The following is a 24793-nucleotide window of genomic DNA, read 5'->3' on the forward strand; positions in this document are numbered from 1 at the left end:
ATGAGTATCTAGACAAAGTTCTCAATGCTATTCAGCAGGATCTCCTTGTAAATCTATTCTAAGTTGTGTCTGATAAGCCCAAGCTCCCGATCCCTCCCACTCTCTCCCCCTCCCATCAGGCAACCACAAGTCTCTTCTCCAAGTCCATGATTTTCTTTTCTGAGGAGATGTTCATTTGTGCTGGATATTAGATTCCAGTTATAAGTGATATCATATGGTATTTGTCTTTGTCTTTCTGGCTCATTTCACTCAGTATGAGATTCTCTAGTTCCATCCATGTTGCTGCAAATGGCATTATGTCATCCTTTTTTATGGCTGAGTAGTATTCCATTGTGTATATATACCACTTCTTCCGAATCCAATCATCTGTCGATGGACATTTGGGTTGTTTCCATGTCCTGGCTATTGTGAATAGGGCTGCAATGAACATGCGGGTGCATGTGTCTCTTTTAAGTAGAGTTTTGTCCGGATAGATGCCCAAGAGTGGGATTGCAGGGTCATAGGGAAGTTCTATGTATAGATTTCTAAGGTATCTCCAAACTGTTCTCCATACTGGCTGTACCAGTTTACATTCCCACCAACAGTGCAGAAGGGTTCCCTTTTCTCCACAGCCCCTCCAGCACTTGTTATTTGTGGACTTATTAATGATGGCCATTCTGACTGGTGTGAGGTGGTAACTCATGGTAGTTTTGATTTGCATTTCTCTTATGATCAGTGATGTTGAGCATTTTTTCATGTGTTTTTTTGGCCATCTGTATATGTTCTTTGGAGAAATGTCTATTCAGGTCTTTTGCCCATTTTTCCATTGATTGATTGGCTTTTTTGCTATTGGGTTGTATAAGTTGTTTATATATTCTAGAGATTAAGCCCTTGTCGGTTGAATCATTTGAAACTATTTTCTCCCATTCTGAAAGTTGTCTTATTGTTTTCTTTTGAGTTTCCTTTGCTGTGCAAAAGCTTTTCAGTTTGCTGAGGTCCCATGGGTTTATTTTTGCTCTAATTTCTATTGCTTTGGGAGACTGACCTGAGAAAATATTCATGATGTTGATGTCAGAGAGTGTTTTGCCTATGTTTTCTTCTAGGAGTTTGAGGGTGTCCTGTCGTATATTTAAGTCTTTCAGCCATTTGGAGTTTATTTTTGTGCATGGTGTGAGGGTGTGTTCTAGTTTCATTGTTTTGCATGCAGCTGTCCAGGTTTCCCAGCAATTCTTGCTGAATAGACTGTCTTTTTCCCATTTTATGTTCTTGCCTCCCTTGTCAAAGATTAATTGACCATAGGTGTCAGGGTTTATTTCTGGGTTCCCTATTCTATTCCATTGGTCTGTCTGTCTGTTTTGATACCAGTACCACACTGTTTTGATGACTGTGGCTTTGTAGTATTTCTTGAAGTCTGGGAGAGTTATGCCTCCCACTTGGTTGTTGTTTCTCAGGATTGCTTTGGCGATTCTGGGTCTTTTGTTGTTCCATATAAATGTTTGGATTGTTTGTTCTAGTTCTGTGAAAAATCTCATGGGTAATTTGATAGGGATTGCATTGAATCTGTAGATTGCTTTGGGTAGTATGGCCATTTTCACAATATTGATTTTTCCAATCTAGGAACATGGAATATCTTTCCATTTCTTTACATCTTCTTTGATTTCTTTGATTAAAGTTTTATAGTTCTCGGCATATAGGTCCTTTACCTCCTTGGTGAGGTGTATTCCGAGGTATTTGATTTTGTGAGGTGCAATTTTAAAAGGTATCTATTTTTGTATTCCTTTTCTAATATTTCATTGTTGGTATACAGAAATGCAGCTGACTTCTGAATGTTAATCTTCTATCCTGCTACTTTGCTGAATTTGTTGATCAGTTCAAGTAGTTTTTGGGTTGAGTGCTTAGGGTTTTTTAGGTATAGTATCATGTCATCTGCATACAGTGACAGTTTGATCTCTTCTCTTCCTATATGGATGCCTTTTGTTTCTTTTGTTTGTCTAATTGCTGTGGCTAGGACCTCCAAAACTATGTTGAAGAGCAGTGGTGAGAGTGGGCCTCCCTGTCTTGTTCCAGATTTGAGTGAGAAGGCTTTCAGCTTTTCCCCATTGAGTATTATATTTGCTGTGGGTTTGTCATAAATGGCTTTGATTATGTTCAGGAATGTTCCCTCTATACCCACTTTGGCGAGGGTCTTGATCATGAATGGATGTTGGACTTTGTCAAATGCTTTTTCTGCATCTATTGAGATGATCATATGATTTTTGACTTTTTTTTTGTTAATGTGGTGTATGACATTGATTGATTTGCGTATGTTGAACCATCCTTGTGAACCTGGGATGAACCCTACCTGGTCATGGTGTATAATTTTTTTGATATGTTGTTGGATTCGGTTGGCTAAGATATTGTTGAGAATTTTTGCATCTATATTCATCAAAGATATTGGCCGATAGTTTTCTTTTTTGGTGGTATCTCTGTCTGGTTTTGGTATTAGGGTGATGGTGGCCTCATAGAATGTCTTTGGGAGTATTCCTTCTTCTTCAACCTTTTGAAAGAGTTTAAGGAGGATGGGCACCAATTCCTCTTTATATGTTTGATAGAATTCGCCTGTGAAGCCATCTGGTCCTGGACTTTTATTTGTAGGGAGTGATTTTATGACCTCTTCAATTTCATTTCTAGTGATGGGTCTGTTCAGTTGGTCTGTTTCTTTTTGATTCAGTTTTGGCAGGCTGTAAGATTCTAGAAAATTGTCCATTTCTTCCAGATTGTCAAACTTGTTGCCATACAGTTGTTCATAGTATTCTCTTATGGTTTTTTGTATTTCTGCTGTATCTGTTGTGATTTCTCCTTTTCCATTTATAATTTTGGTTATCTGGGTTCTTTCTCTCCTCTTTTTAGTGAGTCTGGCCAGGGGTTTGTCAATTTTGTTCACCTTTTCAAAGAACCAGCTCTTGGTTTTATTAATTTTCTCTATTGTTTTTTGAGTCTCTATTTGATTGATTTCCTCTTTGATCTTTATCATTCCCTTCCTTCTGCTGACTTTAGGACTTTTTTGTTCTTCCTTTTCTAATTCGTTTAGGTGGAGGGTTAAGTTGTCAATTTGGGATCTTTCTTCTTTTTTGAGAAAGGCCTGTATTGCTGTAAATTTCCCCCTGAGCACTTCTTTCGCAGCATCCCATAGATTTTGAGAGGTTGTGTCTTCATTATCATTTGTTTCAAGGTAGTTTTTAATTTCCTTCTTGATTTCCTCATTGACCCATTGGTTTTCTAGTAGCATGTTGTTTAGTCTCCATGTAGTAGGTTTTTTCTCTTTGCTTTTCCCATGGTTGATTTCTAGTTTCATGGCATTGTGGTCAGAGAAAATACTTGAAATAATTTCTATGCTCCTAAATTTATTGAGGTTAGCTTTGTATCCCAATATGTGTTCGATTCTTGAGAATGTCCCATGAGCATTTAAGAAGAATATGTATTCTGATTTTTTTGGATGTAGTGTCCTGAAGATATCAATTAAGTCTAATTTTTCTATTGTTTCCTTTAGGATCTCTGTTGCTTTATTGGTTTTCTGTCTAGAGGATCTGTCCATTGATGTGAGGGGGGTATTAAGGTCTCCTACTATGATTGTATTCTCATCAATATCTCCCTTTATGTCTGTTAATATTTGTTGTATGTATCTGGGTGCTCCTATATTTGGGGCATATATGTTGACGATAGTAACATCCTCTCCTTGGATGGATCCCTTAATCATTAAGTAGTGTCCTTCTTTGTCTTTCTTTATGTCTTTTGTTTTAAAGTCTATTTTGTCTGATATGAGTGTTGCGACTCCTGCTTTTCTGTCATGTCTATTGGCGTGAAATATTTTTCCCCACCCTTTCACTTTCAGTCTATATGTATCCTTTGTCCTAAGGTGGGTTTCTTGTAGGCAGCATATTGAAGGTTTTTGCCTTTTTATCCACTCAGCCACTCTGTGTCTTTTGATTGGGGCATTCAGTCCATTGACATTTAAGGTGATAATTGATAGATGATTATTTAATGCCATTTTGAACCTCGTGTTCCAGTTGATTCTATGGTTCTCCATTCTTCCCGTTTTTTTTTTTTTTTTTTTTTTTGGTTGGATGGTCTCCTGTTATTATCTGCTTGAGTCTATTTTTTTTTCATTTTTTGCGAATGCAATATTTGGTTTTGGCTTGTGGTTGCCCTGTTTTTTAAATATGCTTACCCTTTCCTATAATTGTGTGTTTTAGCTTGATGGTCCTGTAAGTTCAAACACTTCACTACTATATTAAAATTAAGAAGAGAAACATACAAACAAACAAAAAGGGTTATTTACTTCCTAACATCCCTTGCCCACATTTTATGGTTTTGATGACTCTTTTTTATTTTTTTTCTTTTTAATTTTATTTTGTTTGAAGCATGTTCATGATTAAATCTGTATGCTGGCTTATTTGAGTGACTGCTCTCTGATTGCAGTTTCCTCAGCCCTAGTTCTTCTTCTTCTTCTTTTTTTTTTTTTCTATTTTCTTCCGTTTCCTTCTTTCTTTTTAATAATCTTATGGGGGTTCCCTTATAGGTAACATTCTGCTTTTCTCTTGCTGCCTTTAGGATCCTCTCTTTATCACTAACTTTTGCCATTTTTATTATAATGTGTCTGGGTGTGGGTCTATTTGGGTTCAACTTGTTTGACGCCCTCTGTGCTTCCTGATCTTGAACCCAGTATCCTTTAGATTTGGGAAGTTTCCAGCAATAATTTCTTCAAATATATTTTCCATTCCCTTATCTTTTTCTACTCCTCCTGGAATTCCTATTATGCGTAGATTGGCCGACTTTATATTACCCCATAGGTCTCTTATATTGCTTTCCAATTTTTTTTTTCGGTTTTCTGTCTGCTGACCCGATTGTGTGATTTCCATTATTCTATCTTCCATATCACTGATTCATTCTTCTGCATTATTCATTCTGGTTTTTACTGCCCTTAGTTCAGTTTGTATCTCTGCAAATGAATGTTCTAGTTTTTCTTGGCTCCTCCTTATATTTTCTAGTTCCTTTCTGAGGGTGTCTGCATTACTGTTCATATCTTCTCTTAATTCCTTCAGCGTTTTCACTATTTCTCTTTTGAACTCCAGGTCTGTCAGACTGCCGAGATCTGTTTCATTGTTGACTGTTTTAGGTGAGTTCTCCTGTTGGTTTGACTGGGGGTGGTTTCTCAGCTTCTTCATCTTGCTTGTTTTTTTCTTTCTCCTGAGGGAGTTGTACTGTCCGTGACCGGGCAGTGTTTGCCTTGTCACTGCCATGGAATATTTCCTGAGGGCTGGTGTTGTTGGTCAGTCTTTTTTGAGGCAGTGTGGATTTTCTGGAGTGTTGATGGGGCTAACAGGGTCTCTTTGAAGCAAAGGAGGACTTCCTGAAGGCAGACAGGACTGGGAGGTCCACACCACGATGGTAGCAGATTTCACTCGGTCAGGCAGAGCTTGCTCTGGTGTTTTTAGGCTGTGGGGTTCTTGCAGGGGTTTGGTGGTGTTGGATAGCTGTTCCTCAGGAGTACAGCACCCACTGAGGGCTGGAGCAGCTATCTGGGTCACTGAGAACCTAAGAGGCTCTTCCCTAGGGCAGCCCAACTCAGAAGGACGGCCTGAGAATGTAGGCAGATCTTTTCACTGTCTGGCCAAGCTTGTTGTAGCTTTTCTGGGCTGCAGGGGCTCTTCCAGGGGGCTGGTGGTGCTGAGCAGCTATTCCACGGGAGTGTGGCACCCCCTGAGGCCTGGGCGGGTAGCAGGGCCGCTGAAAACCCAAGAGGCTCCTCCCCAGGGCAGCCTGACTCAGAAAGACCGTCTGAGATCTTTTCACGGCCCAGCCAGGCTTGTTGCAGCTTTTCTGGGCTGCAGGGGGTTCTGCCTGGAGCTGGCAGTCCTATGCAGCTGATCCGCTGGAGCTTGGCAGCCTCTGGGTGCTTGGGAGGCTAGCTGTGCCGCTGCCAACCCAAGAGGCTCCTCCCCAGGGCAGCCTGACTCAAAAAGACCGTCTGAGAATTAGGCAGATCTTTTCACAGACCAGCCAGGCTTGTTGCAGTTTTTCTGGGCTGCAGGGGGTCCTGCCTGGAGCTGGCAGTCCTATGCAGCTGATCCATGAGAGGTCAGCACCCCTTGAGCACTTGGGCGGCTAGCAGGGCCGCTGAAAACCCAAGAGGCTCCTCCCCAGGGCAGCCCAACTCAGAAAGACCGTCCGAGAATGAGGCAGATCTTTTCACGGCCTGGCTAGGCTTGTTCTAGCTTTTCTGGGTTGCAGGCCTTTTCTCGGGGGCTGGTGGTGTTTGGTGCTGCTCTGCGGAGGTGTAGCCCCTCCAAAGGGCAAGCAGGCCTGTGCCAGGGACAGCCCCTGTGGTGGTAGGCTTCAGGCAATTGTTGAGGCCAGCCCTCCCGGATGGCAGGCAGCCCTGTGTCCCACAAGAGTGTAGGGGGTGGTGGGGTGTGGGGAGGGGATGCACTGGGAAGCACAGCTTTCTTCTAGCTAGCGGGCCTGTAAGCTTGCTGTGGCATGGGGAGTATTCTATGGGGACCTACCCCTTCTTCTCTCCCCTCCCCAGCACGGGCACCGACCAGGCTCTTCTCCCAGGTTCCCTCTGATGTGGCTTTCCACTTTCCTGCCCCTAGAGTATTGTTCCCTTCCTCTGCGACAGCTTTGTTTTCTAGTCTCCCAGGCAGTCTCTGTCCCGTCAAACTTGACAGACCGGTTTCTAGACCTCTCAAGCAGTCTCTGCTCCACCCGCCCCCCCCTGCCCTTTCCCAGGGACTAACCTCTGGAGCCGAGGTCTCAGTGCCCAGCCCCCACCCAGGCGTCTCAATTTTTGGTGACTGTGCCCGTAGTTCAGATGGTCCGTTTGGTTCTCGATCTGCTTTTCAGTACTCCAACTTACTGCTACACTCTTCTCTGCCTCTGGAGATTCCTCTGGTTCGTTTGATCTTTCCCCCGAGTAGTTGACTTTCCAGGGTGTGGGATCCCTTTCTCCTCCTCAGTTCCCTTTCGGGAGCGCCCGTCCATCTTGGATTCACCTTCTCTCACTCTCCTCTTTTCTCACTCTCCTCTTTTCTCTTGTTTTGCCTAGTAATGTCATGAACTTCTTGCCGTTATTGGAGTTTAGGTTCTTCTGCCAGCGATTGGTTGCTGTTCTGTGCAAGTCATTTATCCTGTAGATGTGCTTTTTTTGTTGTGTTTGTGGGAGAGGGCGAGCGTGTCCCCTTACTCCTCCGCCATCTTGTCTCCTCTCTGCCATTTTAATAATATAAATTCTTCCAGCCCGTGAACATGGAATATTTTTTCTATTTCTTTGTATCATCTTCAGTTTCCTTTATCAGTGTTTTATAGTTTTCAAAATATCAGTCTTTCTCTTCCTTGGTTAGGTATTTCCTGACTCTGTGTGTATGTGTGTGTGTGTGTGTGTGTGTGTGTGTGTGTGTGTGTGTGTGTGTGTCTTTAGCTCTGATGTCTCTTATAAGCAACATACTGATGTGTGTTGTTTTTTTCTAGTCAGCCCCCCTATGTTTTTGGGGTTTTGTTTGTTTGTTCTTTGCTTTTTAGGGCTGCGCCCATGACATATGGAAGTCCCAGACTAGGGGTTGAATTGGAGCTACAGCTGCCGGCCTACACCACAGCTCGTGGCAATGCCAGATCCCCAACTCACTGAGAGAAGCCAGGGATTGAACCCACATCCTCATGGATACCAATCAGATTAGTTTCCACTGTGCCATGACAGGAACTCCCCCCATGATTTTTAATGGGAACATTTAGTCCATTGAGAGTTAAGCTAATTATTAATAGTTATGTATTTATTGTCATTTTAGTAATTGGTTTCCAGTAGTTCTTGTAGTTCCTTTTGGCCTTTCTTCTTTTTTGTTGTTTTTTCCTTATAGTTTGATTGTTATCTTTAGTGGTATACTTGTGTTACTCTCTTTAGTGTGTCTGTTGTATTTGATTTGTTCATGTATATTGACCTACAACTATAGCATTGCTTTACATTGATAGTCATTTGAATTCAAAAACATTCTAAAAGATCTACATTTTTTTACTTTTGTGTTTTTGATGGCATAATATACATTTCCATGTTTATTCTTTAAATTTTATTGTTGTTGATTTTGAAATTTTAATCTTCTAATCTGTATACTAGCTTATTTAAATGGTTGATCCATATCTTTTACTGTATATTTGCTTTTTCTAGTGAGGTTTTTTTGCTTTCCTATAAATTATTACTTCTGTTGTAGGTTTTTCTTTTCTACTTGGAGAACTTTTAACAGTTCCTTTAGGATCACTTTAGTGTTGATGAACTTGTTCCATTTGGGTCTGAGAAATTCTTTTTTTCCTCCTTCAGTCCTGAATTATAACCTTCCTAGATAGAGTATCCTAGTTTGCAGGTTTTTCCCTTTAATCACTTTAATTTTCATGCTATTCCCTTTTGGCCTGAAAAGTTTCTGTTGAAAAATCAGGTTATAGCTTTACAAGGATTCCCTTGTACATGACTTTTTGGGTTTTCTTGCTTCCTTTAGCTTTCCTTATGTTTAACTTTTGACATTTTAATGATGATATGTGTTGGCATATATTTCTTTGGGTTCATCTTGTTTGAGACAGCCTGTGTTTCCTGTGTCTGGATATCTGTTTGCTTCTTCAGGTTTAGGAAATTTTCAGCCATAATTTCATCAAATTCATTTTCTTCCCTTCTTCTCTTCTTCTTCTTGGACCCCTATTAATCAAATGTTAATATTTTTATGTCATTTGAGAGGTTCTTTAAATTGTGCTCATTTAAAAAATTTGTTTTCTTTTTTGCTCATCTGCTTTAGTGACTTCCGTTAACCTGTCTTTCATATCACTTATGCATTCTTCTGTATCACCTAGTCTTTTCTTTCTTCCTTGCATTATGTTTTTCATTTTTCAGTTATTGTATTCTTTAGCTCTGACTGGTTCTTTTTATATTTTCTAGTTTGTTAAAATTCTCGTTGTGTTTATCTATTCTTTCCCCCAATTCAGCTAGCATTCTTTTTTTTTTTTTTTTTTTTTTTTTTTTTGTCTTTTTGCTATTTCTTGGGCCGCTCCCACGGCATATGGAGGTTCCCAGGCTAGGGGTCGAATCAGAGCTGTAGCCACCGGCCTATGCCAGAGCCACAGCAATGCAGGATCTGAGCTGCATCTGCAACCTACACCACAGCTCACGGCAATGCCGGATGGTTAACCCACTGAGCAAGGGCAGGGACCGAACCCGCAACCTCATGGTTCCTAGTCGGATTCGTTAACCACTGTGCCACAAAGGGAACTCCTCAGCTAGCATTCTTATCACTATTGTTTTAAATCTATTTTGGTTATTTCTCCTCTCATTCATGTTGCTTATCTTCTTGTATTCTTGATGATTTTAAATTATAATTTTTTTCATTTGATCTTAATCTATGAGACTGCAGAGAGGCTACTGTGGAGTGCTTTCTTCTAGAAACTGCTTCTGCTGGATGCCAGGGGATAATTTTTTCAACCTGTTTCAAGGCTCTCAATTCAGCGAGAATTTTTCTTTCAGCCTGTGACCTTGTTGCTGCTCAGACTTCAGTGCTGTGACTTATGTGCTTGGTTGGCATCAAGCTCAAGACAATTCCATTCTTCCTTGACATTCAAGTCTTTAGCTCTCAGCTAGCTACAGGAACTTTTTCATAGGAAAGGAGATTCCTTGGAAAACATTACATTGTCTTGCTGATCCAGTAATGCCCTAATAGTGCATTTTATCCAGAATCTATTTATTTGGCTGAGGAAGGAACCTTAAGACTTTCTAGTCCATCATTTTAAAAGAAGTAGTAGCACTAATTTATTGTATTTTTTTCTAATTTCAGTGGGGCAGGGATTCAGGTCATTACTGAACCAGCTTTTTGCAATTTGTTGCTGCTACAGAAGAATAATGTTTCATATTGTGAGGGATTTACATCACATCTACAATATACATATTTATATCATATTACACAATCATCTTTTCACTATATAAATTAATGGAGGAGACTTATGTGTATAATCTTTAATTTGCTGAAGTGTAAAATATGTATATATTTACAACATTAGGCTTGATAGAATTAGGTGTTACATGGTTATTTCATTTGTCGTTTTATAAAGGAGTACTTACTGGCTATTTGTATTTTCCTTATATTTGGACTCCCCTTTTCCAACCAAGAAATCAGTTACTTTGAACTGTATTATTAGATGCAAAGATAAAGTATTTTGAAAACTTTATTTTGTCTTACACTGTACACCACAGACAGTGATATTTGAGGTAATTATGACACTAAACCTATAAATGGATAGTTGTCTTTAAGTACACAGAATAAGGTGTATACATCTATGTATGTGTATGTATGTATACCATCTCTATTTGATACCTAGCAAAAAGTTTTAATCTGATTTGAACCTCTGACTTTTCTTTCAATCATTAGTATATAACAAAATAATTTTTTCATTTACATTCAATATTTTGTGCAAATTAAAAATTTTGTTCATTTTAGTAAAATTTAGATTACTATAAATCAGTGATTCTTTTTTTTTTTTTTTGTCTTTTTAGGGCTGCACCCTGTGGCATATGGAAGTTCCCAGGTTAGGGGGTCCAGTCGGAGCTGTAGCTGCCGGCTTATGCCAGAGCCACACAATGCAGCATCCAAGCTGCATCTGTGACCTACACCACAGCTCACGGCAACACCAGATCCTTAACCCACTGAGCAAGGCCAGGGATCGAACCTGCATCCTCATGGATGCTAGTTGGGTTCACTAACTGCTGGGCCATGATGGGAACTCCAAAGCAGTGATTCTTAACAAGAGGTAATTTTATAGGGACATTGGTATTGTCTGGAGACATTTTGATTGTCACACTGGGTCAGAGGGAGTTGCCACTGACCTCCGGTGGGTGGAAGCCAGGGATGCTGCTGAATTAAAATGAATGTCTAATTCCACAATGGGCAGGGTGGCTTCTGAAACAAAGAATGATCTGGTTCCTAATGTCCACAGTGCTGAGATTGAGAAAGCCATGCTCTGAATAGATTTATATTTATGATTTAATTGATAACAATCTTGATTGATAATTATGATTGAAGACCCAATATTTGGGCTCCAAAGCTTTAAAGGAAGGCTAACAAATAGCTCTACAAATGAGTAGGGAAGTTGTAAACTTATACTTAAATATAGTCAAGCTGATGTTTTCAATATTTATAATCATTGAGCATGATGTCATAAGAGTGAAGAAGCCACATTTGAGGTGCTAAGCAACCATGTCACCCCCATGTGTGGTCCCTTATCCAGGATCTGTCATGGGAAGCAGAGGTTGGGAGGAAGGCAGCAGCCTGAGAAGAACAGCTCCTGCATTTTTATCTCCTTTGTCTAGTCTTCTTTCCTACCTTTCTCTGGACACAATTTTCTGAATCTGTCTAATACTGTGAAAATAAAACCATTGCCACTTCTTTTTATTCTTCTAAAACTTTGTGACGGTTCACCTTAAAAAGAAATTTAAAATGCAACCTACTTGAAGGACATTCTGTATGGAGAGGTGTTTCATATGTGCAAATGAACAGTACTCTTATACACTTATCTTAAAGAGATGGTGGGGTTCCCATTGTGGCTCAGTGGAAACGAATCTGACTAGTATCCAAGAGGACACAGGTTCAACCCCTGGCCTTGCTCAGTGGGTTAAGGATCCAGCCTTGCTGTGAGCTGTGGTGTATGTCACAGACACGGCTCGGGTCTGGTGTTGCTGTGACTGTGGCATAGGCCAGTGGCTCCAGCTCCGATTTGACCCCTAGCCTGGGAACCTCCATGTTCCATGGATGCATCCCTAAAAGGACATAAATAAATGGGAAAAAAGACATAAAGAAAGAAAGAGATGGCCTTCCACCTGAATTTAAATTTAACATGGACATTAACACAAGTTGATGAGAAGTTCTTGCCTCTGCTACTGTGCTCTTTTCTCAGTGAATCTTCAGTGTGCATGTATGTTAGTAAATTATTTTTAGACCATGTGTTTGAAACTAATCTTTTATAAAGAAATGAGAGCCCAGGCCTACCTATGTTTGCTTATTTTCATTTTAAAGGCATGTTTTTAAATTTTTGCCTATATTCTCAGTTTTGAACTGATTCTCATCATACATCCATTTCTTTTAGGCATTGGCACATCTCCACTTAATAGAGTATGTCGGAGAGCAGACTGCTTTGCTAATAAAGGTATATTAAATGTTGCAATATAATGTGCTCCAGCCACTGTTTGTTTTTTATATAAAAAATCAGCAAGAATAGATCACATTAATTATGATTTAAAAGTATAGCAAGAAATCTATTTTATCCTGTGTAGCCTAGAGATGAAGATATTTTTTCCAAGGAATATGTAAGTACAGACACCTGCAATTTTGCAATTAGCCTTTAGTTAAAAGCTTTCTAGGAAGGAGAACAATTGAGACAGCAGTCTCAGTAAGTCATGCACAGAGGTCCAGCCTTGGATCCCTGCTGGGATGTGAGGTCATTGTGACCAGTGTGTCACCTGGAGTCCCATCAGGACTGGGGACACTGCCTGTTCCACCCTACCCCCACCCCCGCCTCCCAGCCCCCAGGGACTGGTTGGCTTGAGTATGGCTGGGAGTTGCTCCTCTCAGTTTTTTGTAGACCCTGGTACAGGCTCCTGCTAGGGATCAGGAAAGCCTAGCTGGTCCTATTCACACACCTGGGTCTGCCTTGGTCGCCTCGTGTAGAAGAGAAAGGACAAGGAGACCTGCAGTCCTTTCCGAGTCTCACATGTACTCGCATCAGATCCTCAGTGTGTGTGACCTATGCACATATGATATGCAGCCCTGCTCTTATATGCTCCTTCCAGATGGTCCCAGAAGATCAGCGCCTAGCAGCTGCCATCATCGTAGTAGTCTGGGTGTCGGCCATTGCCTCGTCCTTGATTGACAACATCCCATTCACTGCCACCATGGTGAGTCGCAGTCTCCTCCATGTGATGAGGGCCCAGCTTTCACCTGGACAGCCTGGGCTCACCCTTCCTTCAAAGAAGAGAGCAAGCATGTCCCTTTGCTGTACTTGCAGGCTTAGGGGACAGATGTGATAGATTCCAGACAGCAGCTGGGAGCTGAGGGCCCACAACTGCAGGGGGCAGTGAATCCCTGGGTGGCTGATTGTTTCCCGGTCTGATTGGGAGCTACAACTTCTCTTGGAAAAGACAGTCTTTCATTTTTTTACAAAGAAAGTTGGAAGACATCAAAGACAGAGGCTGGTTGAAGGTGTTCATCCTTTGTTATCTACAAATGCAGAAGCTATTCTAGTTGGCTCAGGTGGCTTCTGGTACTTGACAGGGATAGGATTTTGAATTCTGTGTGTAGTCTTGACCCAAGTCAAGAAGGGGGTCCACATTAGAGGCCTGTTAAAGGGCTATCAAGTCCCGTCCCTGCTGTGTTTTCTGATATCACTGGGTGCTCAACTTAGGGCAGAACTGCACATCCCTGGTATGACAGAATTAAGGTAGGATGGGAGTCTGGAGTCCCATCATAGCTCGTGAGGTCTCAAAGGTGTGCATAAATACTCCTCATGGCTGGATTCCAGGCAAGGGGTCTCCTCTCTTGTCCTTGTGACCTGAAGGGCCACTCCTCTCTCACAGGACCTTAGGGAACGTGGGACTCTCTGTCACCATGCATTGTCTGGAATCAGTGTTTTCTGGGTTGATATTCTAGTTACCTAGCTATTGTTTTTCCATGGTCTGGCTTTGGTAATTCTGGGCTAATTCTGTGGCTATTATTATTTCTTCATGAAGGCCTGAGTTAGAGACATTATATGGGTGCTATTGAATGAACTGCTTTTAGCTCCATGGGCACTGTCATTGCAGCGGCCCCACCAAGGACCAGGGGCAGTAACACCTCTGAGGCAGGCTGAAGTGGCAGGGTCCTAGGCTTCTGAGATGCCAGGTTACTTGTGTGTGAATTCCTTTCTTAGTTAAAATTGAGTCTATAGAAGACCCAGCACATCTGGAACCCAGTGCAGCTGTAACCCTGAGCAAACCTTCCTCTACACTTCCTCAGGGCCCTGCATGCTCACAGCTGATTCGCCTTGCCTTCAGGGGGCTTCCAGGCTTTAGGACCCCTACTGTCTTGGATGGTCCCTATTATTGGAAATTTAGATTCCTCTACTTTCTAAATATGTGACAACTTTTGATATTTTCATTACCCAAATTTTAATAGTTACTGAAAATTTAAATTTAATAAAACAGAAACAGACTCACAGATTGGATAACAGATTTGTGGTTGCCAAGGGGGAGGGGGTGGGATGGATGGGGAGTTTGGGGTTAGTAGATACAAATTATTACATGTAGAATGGATGGATAAGCAGTGAGGTCCTATTGTATAGAACAGAGAATTATATCCAGTCTCTTGGGATAGACCATGATGGAAGATAATTTAAGAAAATGAGTGTGTATATATATATATATATATATATATATATATATATATATATATATAGTCACTTTGCTGTACAGCAGAAATTGGCACAACATTGTAAACCAACTATCCTTTAATAAAAATTTTTAAAAATTAAAGAATAAAGGAAAATATATCAAGGGAATCACAGAGGATAGTATAACAAATATATGTATGCTTAATACCCAAAATAAGACAGTTTTTATTCTCTTTGCCTTAAGTTTCCTTGTTTGTTTTGTTTTTAAGAAACAAAGCATTACAGATGAAGGCAACATTCTCTTTTCCTTCCTTCAACCCAGGATCACTCTTTCTTTCCCTCTCCTGAGGAAGCTGCCCTCATGAATCTGGGACATGTCACTATGGAAGGGATTAAAGAAGGATCTTGGTTATGTGAGTCAACATGGGTGGAAAGTAACTCCTGAGATATCAAAGCAGCAGCTGGCACAGCTGGCATGCAGCTTTCCGCAGCTCAAAGACCTCTCCCACATGACCTCACCACGTGGTGTCTTTGGTGGCTGCATCAGGGAGGGTCACTTGGGTTTCTGCCTTAGTTTGGAAGTGACCCGGCATACTTCTTTGGCAGGGAGTGGACACATAGCCCTGCCTAAATGCAGGGGCCTGGGAAGTGTGTGACACAGAGAGCTGGGCTGGCACTGAGGTCCCTTGCTCCCTTCCTCCCTCCTTTTCATTTGGCTGTCTTTTCACCACTTCTTTCTCATTTGGGGGTGGTAAGGGGGTGTGATCTGTAGGCTTTCATACTTAAACACCCTGTGAAGTGCCCTTTGACCTTACCTGTGGCTAGATTACTGTGTGTGAGCACAGAGTTCTATACACGTTGGGTGTACAGCACGTTGACTGTATTGTTAGAGCTTCTTTAGATTCACTTCTTGCTTCTCTAATCCATCAGTTCTGATAGAAGAGAGCATTCTATTGGTTTATCTGTTTCAACTTAAAATTCAGCGCATTTTTACTGACTACTCTGCTTTTGCATTAGGCATTATCTGTGTCTGTGTCTCTTCTGGATGGCGGTTTCTTTCATGTTGTGTAATGTTGTGTAAGGTGTTTCTTTATCTCTGCTCTGAGCCTTTGCCTGGTTTGTCTTTTTCCAATTCTTTATTTCCAGTCTTTTTTAAAAGTTTTTTTTTTGGGGGGGGGAATTGATTGCATGTTTGTTTATTTTTTAAGCATTCTGTCCCATGTATGCTGTTTTTTCGTTGTTGTTTTGCATTTTTGTTTTGATTTTAAATTTATATAATGATTTTTATTTTATTATTTATTTATTTTTTTGTCTTTTTAGGGCTGCGCCCATGACATATGGAGGTTCCCAGGCTAGGGCTTTAATCAGAGCTATAGCTGCCAGCCTATGCCAGAGCCACAGCAATGCCAGGTCTGAACCGCGTCTGTGACCTACACCACAGCTCATGGCAATGCCAGATCCTTAACCCCCTGAGCAAGGCCAGGGATCGAACCTGTAACCTCATGGTTCCTAGTCGGATTCGTTAACTACTGGGCCACAATGGGAACTCCTCAGTTGTATTTTTTAAAGCAACATACAAATGTATTTTTAAAATTCTAAGCAGATAATCTCTGTTTTTTTAAGAGATTAGTTTAACCTATTTAAAATGATTGTGTTGACTAGAGAACTTGAGTTTATTTCTGTGATTTTATTTATTTATTTAAGTTTTATTGAAGTATCATTGATTTACAACAAAGTGATTGTCATACATACATACACACACTCATTCTCTTTCAGAGTCTTTTCACAGAGATGATTACAGAATATTGGGTAGAATTCTTTGTGCTATACAGCAGGTCCCCATTCCATATACCTCAGTGTGCAAAATACCTCTTGGATTCTTTGTTGGAGAGAAACAAATGGGTGGTATAGTTTATTGGTATAGACTATACTGATTGTCCTAATTTTTTTTTTCATTATAAGCCATTTTACTCTTCCCCTCATTAGCAGTAATACTTTCTGTCTGTTTTTTTTTTTAATTGTTATTTCCCCAATACAATTTTTTTCTACTGTACAGCATGGTGACCCAGTTATACATACATGTACACATTCTATTTATTATAGTTTTGCATTTATTATGCTTTTTCTTTGCTGATTCTTTTTCCCTTATTATTTCACGATTTCTTTCAGGTTGATAAATCTCATCCTCCAACTGGTTTGAATGCTGATTTTATTCTTAAGTCTCTTAGTGGGTCCTTTCTATTTGTAATGTGCATAGTTTTATCTGCATTTCAATCAACAGTTTCAGTCAATAAAATCCACTTTAGTCAGTTTAAGAAGAACAGGAGTTTATCTAAAGACAGTGCACAGTTCATGGAATTTCTGAACAGCCTGGTGGGAGTTTGCCCCAAGAAACCCCCAGCTTCTGCTGCTTTGCCTGGGCTCCCTCTCCCAGTGCTGACTGCTGGGTGTCTGGGCCTCTTCCACTCTACTCTGAGCTCACCTTGTCATGTTTCTCCATATTCTCTAGGCCTGCCTCTCAAGTCTGATTGGAAGGGCACACTCCCATGCCTGTTATAGCTGCAAAGGCAGTGGGGAAAATGAACTCTTTGTTGAACTTCTCGTTTTATTCTTGTTTTGTTTTCCTGTTTTTGTTAAATTATTTGAGTTCTCTTATAGGTCTCTGAGCATCTTTAGAACAATTATTTGGAATTCTCTGTCTGATAATTCCTATCTCTCCATTTATTTGGGGTCAGTTACTGGAAGTTTACTCTGTTTCTTTGGTGAAGTCATCATTCCCTGATTCTTCATGTTCCCTATAGCATGGCATAGGTGTTTGCACATTTGAATAAGCAGTCACCTCTTCCACACTTTACAAACTGACTTCAATAAGGAGGTATCTTCACCAGCAGGTGGGGGCATACTGGAGAGTGCCATGACCTGGGTGTAGTGGCACAAGGCACCAAGTGTGAGGGTATGTGGCAGCTCTCATTCAAGGATACATGGTGTTTTGCTGGTTCAACATGCTAGAATCCATGGCATTGACACTGGATGGTCCACAGAGGCTGCAAGGGCTGTTGTGGTCTGAAGTGGTGTCTCTGTGTCCTGCAGCTAGGTACCAGGGCTGATGAAAGTGGTGACCAGAGATGGTGGTGTGTACAGACTTGGCTGCAGAGGCCTGTGTGGTGGCAAGGGCCAGTTGCAAATACAAATATATTGGTGCGGGTCTGTCCAAGCAACAAGGACTGAGGCCAACTGTAAATGCACTGGAAGCTGCAGGGGCCCTGCTGTTGGTGTGTACTGCCATGGCTGTTGGTTCTTGCCATGGGTGCATGGCAGTAGAGGCTAGTTTGGGGAGTCACACTGGGGCATGCGGTTGCACAACTGTAGGAGATAGCTGCAGGTGAGCAGAGTAGTACAGACTAGTGACAGGAGATAGAGCTGAACCTGTTCCACAAGCAGCTGTGGGGGCTTTGGTACTGGTTTACAAGATTCTGTGGCTGCAGAATCTTGTCATGGGTATATACATGGCAGTGGAAGGCAGTGACAGGTGTTGGGTCAGTGGTGCTTAATTGCACAGCTGGAGGAGCTAGCCTTGAGCATGTACATGGGGGTGGGCATCACCTGCAGGGTTCTAGGCTGGTGTCTTGCATCTGTACATGTGCTGTGGGCTGGGCTGGCTATGGGTGGCCACAGGCTATGGTGGGACCTGGCAGGGAGGGACCAGGAAGGACTGAGTTGGCTAGTGTCAATGAACACATGTGGGACAAAACCAGTAAAATCTTCAGCGGGTTCTGCAGTAGCTGTTCTGGCCATTGGTTTCTTCAGTGGTGGAAGCTACCAGAATCATCTGTAGAACAGGTCACTAGGAGCCATAGTGACTCCTGCTGTGAAGTTGATACTGGTGGTCTCTGCTTTGCTTTTGTTCCTTGATCTTAACTGTCTCTATACATCTCAGGTTTGCCAGTTTCTGGGCAGGATGAAATCAAAGTGGGTCCTTTGTGCAGCACCTTGAGAAGCTAAGGAAGTAGGTTGGTCACCCTGCTATCCTTTTCCCAGTGAGGGGAATTCTTTCTAGGTGGGAAATTTCCCCTTGGTGCTGAGCTGTGCTGGCTTGGAGAATGGGATGATGTAGGCAAAATGAAGAAGCTATTTTCCCTTCCCTTTTGTGTGGTGATTCTCAAGTTTTTTGTTCTGTTGCTGGAGTTTCTTAAGTAGAATCTAGAGCTTTTTCCAGAGCTATGTATATTTTTGTGGATAGCTATCTAATTGCTGATCTATGAGGATGGAGACTAAAGTCTAGTGCTCTACTATTTTGGTAACATCACTTAAGTAATCTCTTGTACATGATGAGTTGCCTCCTCTTGCTGCTCTCAATACTCTCTCTTTGTCTTTGGGCTTTGATAATTTGACTATAATGTGTTGTAATGTTGGTGTTCTTGAATTTATCCTGCTTGTAGTTCATGTATGTTCATATCTTTCCTCAGATTTGGGAAATTTTTGGTCATTATTTCTTCAAATATTTTTCTGTCCCTTTCTCTCTTCTTCTGGGACTTCTATAATGCATATATTGGTATGTTTTATGCTGTCACATAGGTCTTTCAGGCTCTGTTCATTTTTCCTCATTCTTATTCCTTCCACCCCTCAGACTTGATAATTTCAAATGGTTTGTTTTCAAGTTTTCTGATCCATTCTTCTGCCTACTCACATCTGCTATTGAACTCTTATAGTGAGGTTTTCATTTCAGTTATTATACTCAGCTCCAGAGCATCTTTTTTTTCATGTTTATAATTTCTGTATTTTATTGATATTATCTTTTGGTTTACACATCATTTTCATGGTTTTATTTATTTACTTATTTTTGGTCCATGATTTCTTCTTGCTCACTGAACATATTTAAGACAGTTGATTTAACATCTTTGAATAATAATTCCATCCTTGGTGTTCAAGGGTAGTTTCTGTCAAATACTTTTTTTCCTGTGAATGGGTTATACTTTCAAGTTTCTTTGTATGTTTTGCCATTTTTGGTTGATAATCTTGATAACTTGGTAACTGGGCATTTTGAGTGTTATACTGTGGTAACACTGGAGATCTAATTCTCCCATTAAGCGATTGTAAAATCTTGCTCATTAAAGGCTGCACCATCAATTTGTGACTTTTCCAGTCTTTTTTTGCAAAGTGTCCATTCTTTGCTGTGTGTGATCATTGATGTTTTCCATTATGTCTGCTGCTAAACAGCATCCTAAAAAAGATTTTAAGTGCCTGGCTACCATGTCCTCTTCCATGCTTTATGTTCCCCTGGGGTGCTCATCATTTTCTTTAACCTCCTGGAAAATGCTTCGTCCCTTGGGGGTTGAAACAGTGACCAGCCTCTGTACTGGCCCTTCAGTAATTATCGTTCTTCTAATTTTTACTCTAGTTGGCTTACAATACTCTGCTGTACAGCAAAGTAACATAGATAGATAGATAGTCTTTTTTGCATTATATTTTCCATCACGTTCCTTCAGAAGTGATTGGATACAGTTCCTTGTGCTACACAGCAGGACTTCATTGCATCTTCTAACCCCAAACTCTTAGTCCATCACCCTTCTTCCACCTCCCCCTTGGCAACCACAGCTCTGTTCTCTATGTCCATGAGTTTGTTTCTGATCTGTAGATATGTTCCTTTGTGCCATTGTTTCTGATCTGTAGATATGTTCATTTGTACCATATATTAGATTCCACTTATAAGTGATATCATATGGCATTTGTCTTTCTCTTTCTGACTTCACTTAGTATGAGAATCTCTAATTCCATCCATGTTGCTGCAGATGGCATTATTTTGTTCTTTTTATGGCTGAGTAGTATTCCATTGTGTATATGTTCCACATCTTCTTAATCCATTCAACTGTCAATGGACATTTAGGTTGCTTCCATATCTTGGCTATTGTGAATAGCACTGCTGTGAACATAGGGGTGCATGTATCTTTCCAAATTGTAGGTTTGTCCAGATATATGCCTAGTAGTGGGATTGTTGGATCATATGGTAGTTCTCTATTTAGTTTTATGAGGTACCTCCATACTGTTTTCCATAGTGGTTGTGCCAATTTGCATTCCCTCCAACAGTGTAGGAGGGTTCCATTTTATCCACACCCTCTCCAGCATTTGTTATTTGTGGACTTATTAATGATAGCCATTCTGACTGGTGCAAGGTGGTGCCTCATAGTAGTTTTGATTTTCATTTCTCCAATAATTAGTGATGTTGAGTGTTTTTTCATGTGTTTGTTGGCCATCTGTATATCTTCCTTGGAGAACAACAGTCTATTCAGTTCTTCTGCCCATTTTTCAATCGGATAATTTTGTTTGTTTGTTTGTTTGTTTTTGCTGTTTTATGAACTGTTTGTATATTTTGAGATTAAGCCCTTGTCGGTTGCATCATTTGCAACTATTTTTTCCTATTCTATAGATTATCTTTGTGTGTGTGTGTGGTTTTCTTCACTGTGCAAAAGCTTGCATGTTTGATTAGGTCCCATTGGCTTATTTTTTTTTTTTTTTTCCCACTGTACAGCAAGGGGGTCAGGTCATCCTTAGATGTATACATTGCAGTTACAGTTTCTTTCCCCCACCCTTTCTTCTGTTGCGACATGAGTATCTAGACAAAGTTCTCAATGCTATTCAGCAGGATCTCCTTATAAATCTATTCTAGGTTGTGTCTGATAAGCCCAAGCTCCCGATCCCTCCCACTCCCTCCCCCTCCCATCAGGCAACCACAAGTCTCTTCTCCAAGTCCATGATTTTCTTTTCTGAGGAGATGTTCATTTGTGCTGGATATTAGATTCCAGTTATAAGTGATATCATATGGTATTTGTCTTTGTCTTTCTGGCTCATTTCACTCAGTATGAGATTCTCTAGTTCCATCCATGTTGCTGCAAATGGCATTATGTCATCCTTTTTTATGGCTGAGTAGTATTCCATTGTGTATATATACCACTTCTTCCGAATCCAATCATCTGTCGATGGACATTTGGGTTGTTTCCATGTCCTGGCTATTGTGAATAGGGCTGCAATGAACATGCGGGTGCATGTGTCTCTTTTAAGTAGAGTTTTGTCTGGATAGATGCCCAAGAGTGGGATTGCAGGGTCATATGGAAGTTCTATGTATAGATTTCTAAGGTATCTCCAAACTGTTCTCCATAGTGGCTGTACCAGTTGACATTCCCACCAGCAGTGCAGGAGGGTTCCCTTTTCTCCACAGCCCCTCCAGCACTTGTTATTTGTGGACTTATTAATGATGGCCATTCTGACTGGTGTGAGGTGGTATCTCATGGTAGTTTTGATTTGCATTTCTCTTATAATCAGCGATGTTGAGCATTTTTTCATGTGTTTGTTGGCCATCTGTATATCTTCCTTGGAGAAATGTCTATTCAGGTCTTTTGCCCATTTTTCCATTGATTGATTGGCTTTTTTGCTGTTGAGTTGTATAAGTTGCTTGTATATTCTAGAGATTAAGCCCTTGTCAGTTGCATCATTTGAAACTGTTTTCTCCCATTCTGTAAGTTGTCTTTTTGTTTTCTTTTTGGTTTCCTTTGCTGTGCAAAAGCTTTTCAGTTTGCTGAGGTCCCATGGGTTTATTTTTGCTCTAATTTCTATTGCTTTGGGAGACTGACCTGAGAAAATATTCATGATGTTGATGTCAGAGAGTGTTTTGCCTATGTTTTCTTCTAGGAGTTTGATGGTGTCCTGTCGTATATTTAAGTCTTTCAGCCATTTGGAGTTTATTTTTGTGCATGGTGTGAGGGTGTGTTCTAGTTTCATTGCTTTGCATACAGCTGTCCAGGTTTCCCAGCAATTCTTGCTGAATAGACTTTCCTTTTCCCATTTGATGTTCCTGCCTCCCTTGTCAAAGATTAATTGACCATAGGTGTCAGGGTTTATTTCCGGATTCTCTATTCTGTTCCATTGGTCTGTCTGTCTGTTTTGATACCAGTACCACACTGTTTTGATGACTGTGGCTTTGTAGTATTTCTTGAAGTCTGGGAGAGTTATGCCTCCTGCTTGGTTGTTGTTTCTCAGGATTGCTTTGGCGATTCTGGGTCTTTTGTTGTTCCATATAAATGTTTGGATTGTTTGTTCTAGTTCTGTGAACAATGTCATGGGTAATTTGATAGGGATTGCATTGAATCTGTAGATTGCTTTGGGTAGTATGGCCATTTTCACAATATTGATTTTTCCAATCCAGGAACATGGAATATCTTTCCATTTCTTTACATCTTCTTTGATTTCTTTGATTAAAGTTTTATAGTTCTCGGCATATAGGTCCTTTACCTCCTTGGTGAGGTGTATTCCGAGGTATTTGATTTTGTGAGGTGCAATTTTAAAAGGTATCATTTTTTTGTATTCCTTTTCTAATGTTTCATTGCTGGTATACAGAAATGCAACTGACTTCTGAATGTTAATCTTATATCCTGCCACTTTGCTGAATTTATTAATCAGTTCAAGGAGTTTTGGGGTTGAGTCCTTAGGGTTTTCTAGGTATAGTATCATATCATCTGCATACAGTGACAGTTTGATCTCTTCTCTTCCTATATGGATGCCTTTTATTTCTTTTGTTTGTCTAATTGCTATGGCTAAGACTTCCAAAACTATGTTGAAGAGCAGTGGTGAGAGTGGGCATCCCTGTCTTGTTCCAGATTTGAGTGAGAAGGCTTTCAGTTTTTCCCCATTGAGGATTATATTTGCTGTGGGTTTATCATAAATGGCTTTGATTATATTCAGGAATGTTCCCTCTATACCCACTTTGGCGACGGTCTTGATCATGAATGGATGTTGGACTTTGTCAAATGCTTTTTCTGCGTCTATTGAGATGATCATATGATTTTTGACCTTTTTTTTGTTAATGTGGTATATGATGCTGATTGATTTGCGTATGTTGAACCATCCTTGTGAACCTGGGATGAACCCTACCTGGTCATGGTGTATAATTTTTTTGATATGTTGTTGGATTCGGTTGGCTAAGATATTGTTGAGAATTTTTGCATCTATATTCATCAATGATATTGGCCGATAGTTTTCTTTTTTGGTGGTATCTCTGTCTGGTTTTGGAATGAGGGTGATGGTGGCCTCATAGAATGTCTTTGGGAGTATTCCTTCTTCTTCAACCTTTTGAAAGAGTTTAAGGAGGATGGGCACCAATTCCTCTTTATATGTTTGATAAAATTCACCTGTGAAGCCATCTGGTCCTGGACTTTTATTTGTAGGGAGTGATTTTATGACCTCTTCAATTTCATTTCTAGTGATCGGTCTGTTCAGTTGGTCTGTTTCTGCTTGATTATTTTTGTTTTTATTTCTATTGTCTTGGGAGACTGACCTAAGAAAACATATGTACTGTTATGTCAGAGAATGTTTTGCCAATGTTCTCTTCCAGGAGTTTTATAGTGTCTTGTCTTATGTTTAAGTCTTTAAGCCATTTTGAGTTTATTTTTGTTCATGGTGTGAGGGTGTCCTCTAGTTTCATTGATTTATATACAGCTGTCCAGTTTTCCCAGCACCACTGGCTGGAGAGACTGTCTTTTTCCCATTCTTGCCTCCTTTGTTGAAGATCAATTGACCATAGGTGTCTGGTTTTATTTCTGGGTTCTCTATTCTGTTCCATTGGTCTGTATGTCTGTTTTGGTATCAGTACCCCATTGTCTTGATTACTGTAACTTTGTAATGTTGTTTGATGTCTGGAAGAGTTATGCCTCCTGCTTGGTTTTTATTTTTACTCAAGATTGCTTTGGCAATGCTGGACCTTTTATGGTTCCATATAAATTTTTGGATTGTTTGTTATAGCTCTATGAAAAATAGGGATTGCCTTAAATCTGCAGATTGCTTTGGGTAGTATAGTCATTTTAATGATATTAATTCTTCCAATCCAGGAGCATGGAATATCTTTCCATTTCTTTGAATCCTCTTTAATTTCCTTGGTTCATGTTTTATAGTTCTCAGCATATAAGTCTTTCACCTCCTTGGTCTGGTTTATTACTAGGTTTTTAATTTTTTTGAGTGCGATTTTAAGATATTGTATGTTTGTATTCCTTTTCTAATATTTCATTGTTAGTATACAGAAATGCAACCGATTTCTGAATGCTAATCTTGTATCCTGCTACTTTGCTGAATTTGTTGATCAGTTCGAGTAGTTTTTGTTTGGAGTCCTTAGGGTTATCTATATATAGTATCATGTCATATGCATAGGGTGACAGTTTTACCTCTTCTCTTCCAATTTGGATACCCTTTTTTTTAATTGCTGTGGCTGGGACTATGTTGAATAGCAGAGGTGAGAGTGGGCATCCTTGTCTTGTTACAGATTTTAGTGGGGAGGTTTCAGCTTTTCTCATTGAATATTATATTTGCTGTGGGTTTGTCATAAATGGCTTTGATTTTGTTAAGGTGTGTT

The 24793-nt window shown here is 40.4% G+C and overlaps 1 protein-coding gene across 1 annotated transcript in view; it reads left to right on the plus strand.

Moving 5' to 3' along the window:
* OCA2 (OCA2 melanosomal transmembrane protein) overlaps positions 1-24793 on the plus strand; it is a gene marked incomplete at its 5' end in the record, with an annotated part of 212273 nt that overhangs the window by 155192 nt on the left and 32288 nt on the right. Inside the window, 2 exon segments of the mRNA NM_214094.2 lie at positions 12124-12183; positions 12827-12931. Coding sequence (NP_999259.2) covers positions 12124-12183; positions 12827-12931 — 165 coding nt within the window.

This window comes from Sus scrofa, chromosome 15 (assembly GCF_000003025.6).
Source record: "Sus scrofa isolate TJ Tabasco breed Duroc chromosome 15, Sscrofa11.1, whole genome shotgun sequence".
Lineage (NCBI taxonomy): Eukaryota > Metazoa > Chordata > Mammalia > Artiodactyla > Suidae > Sus > Sus scrofa.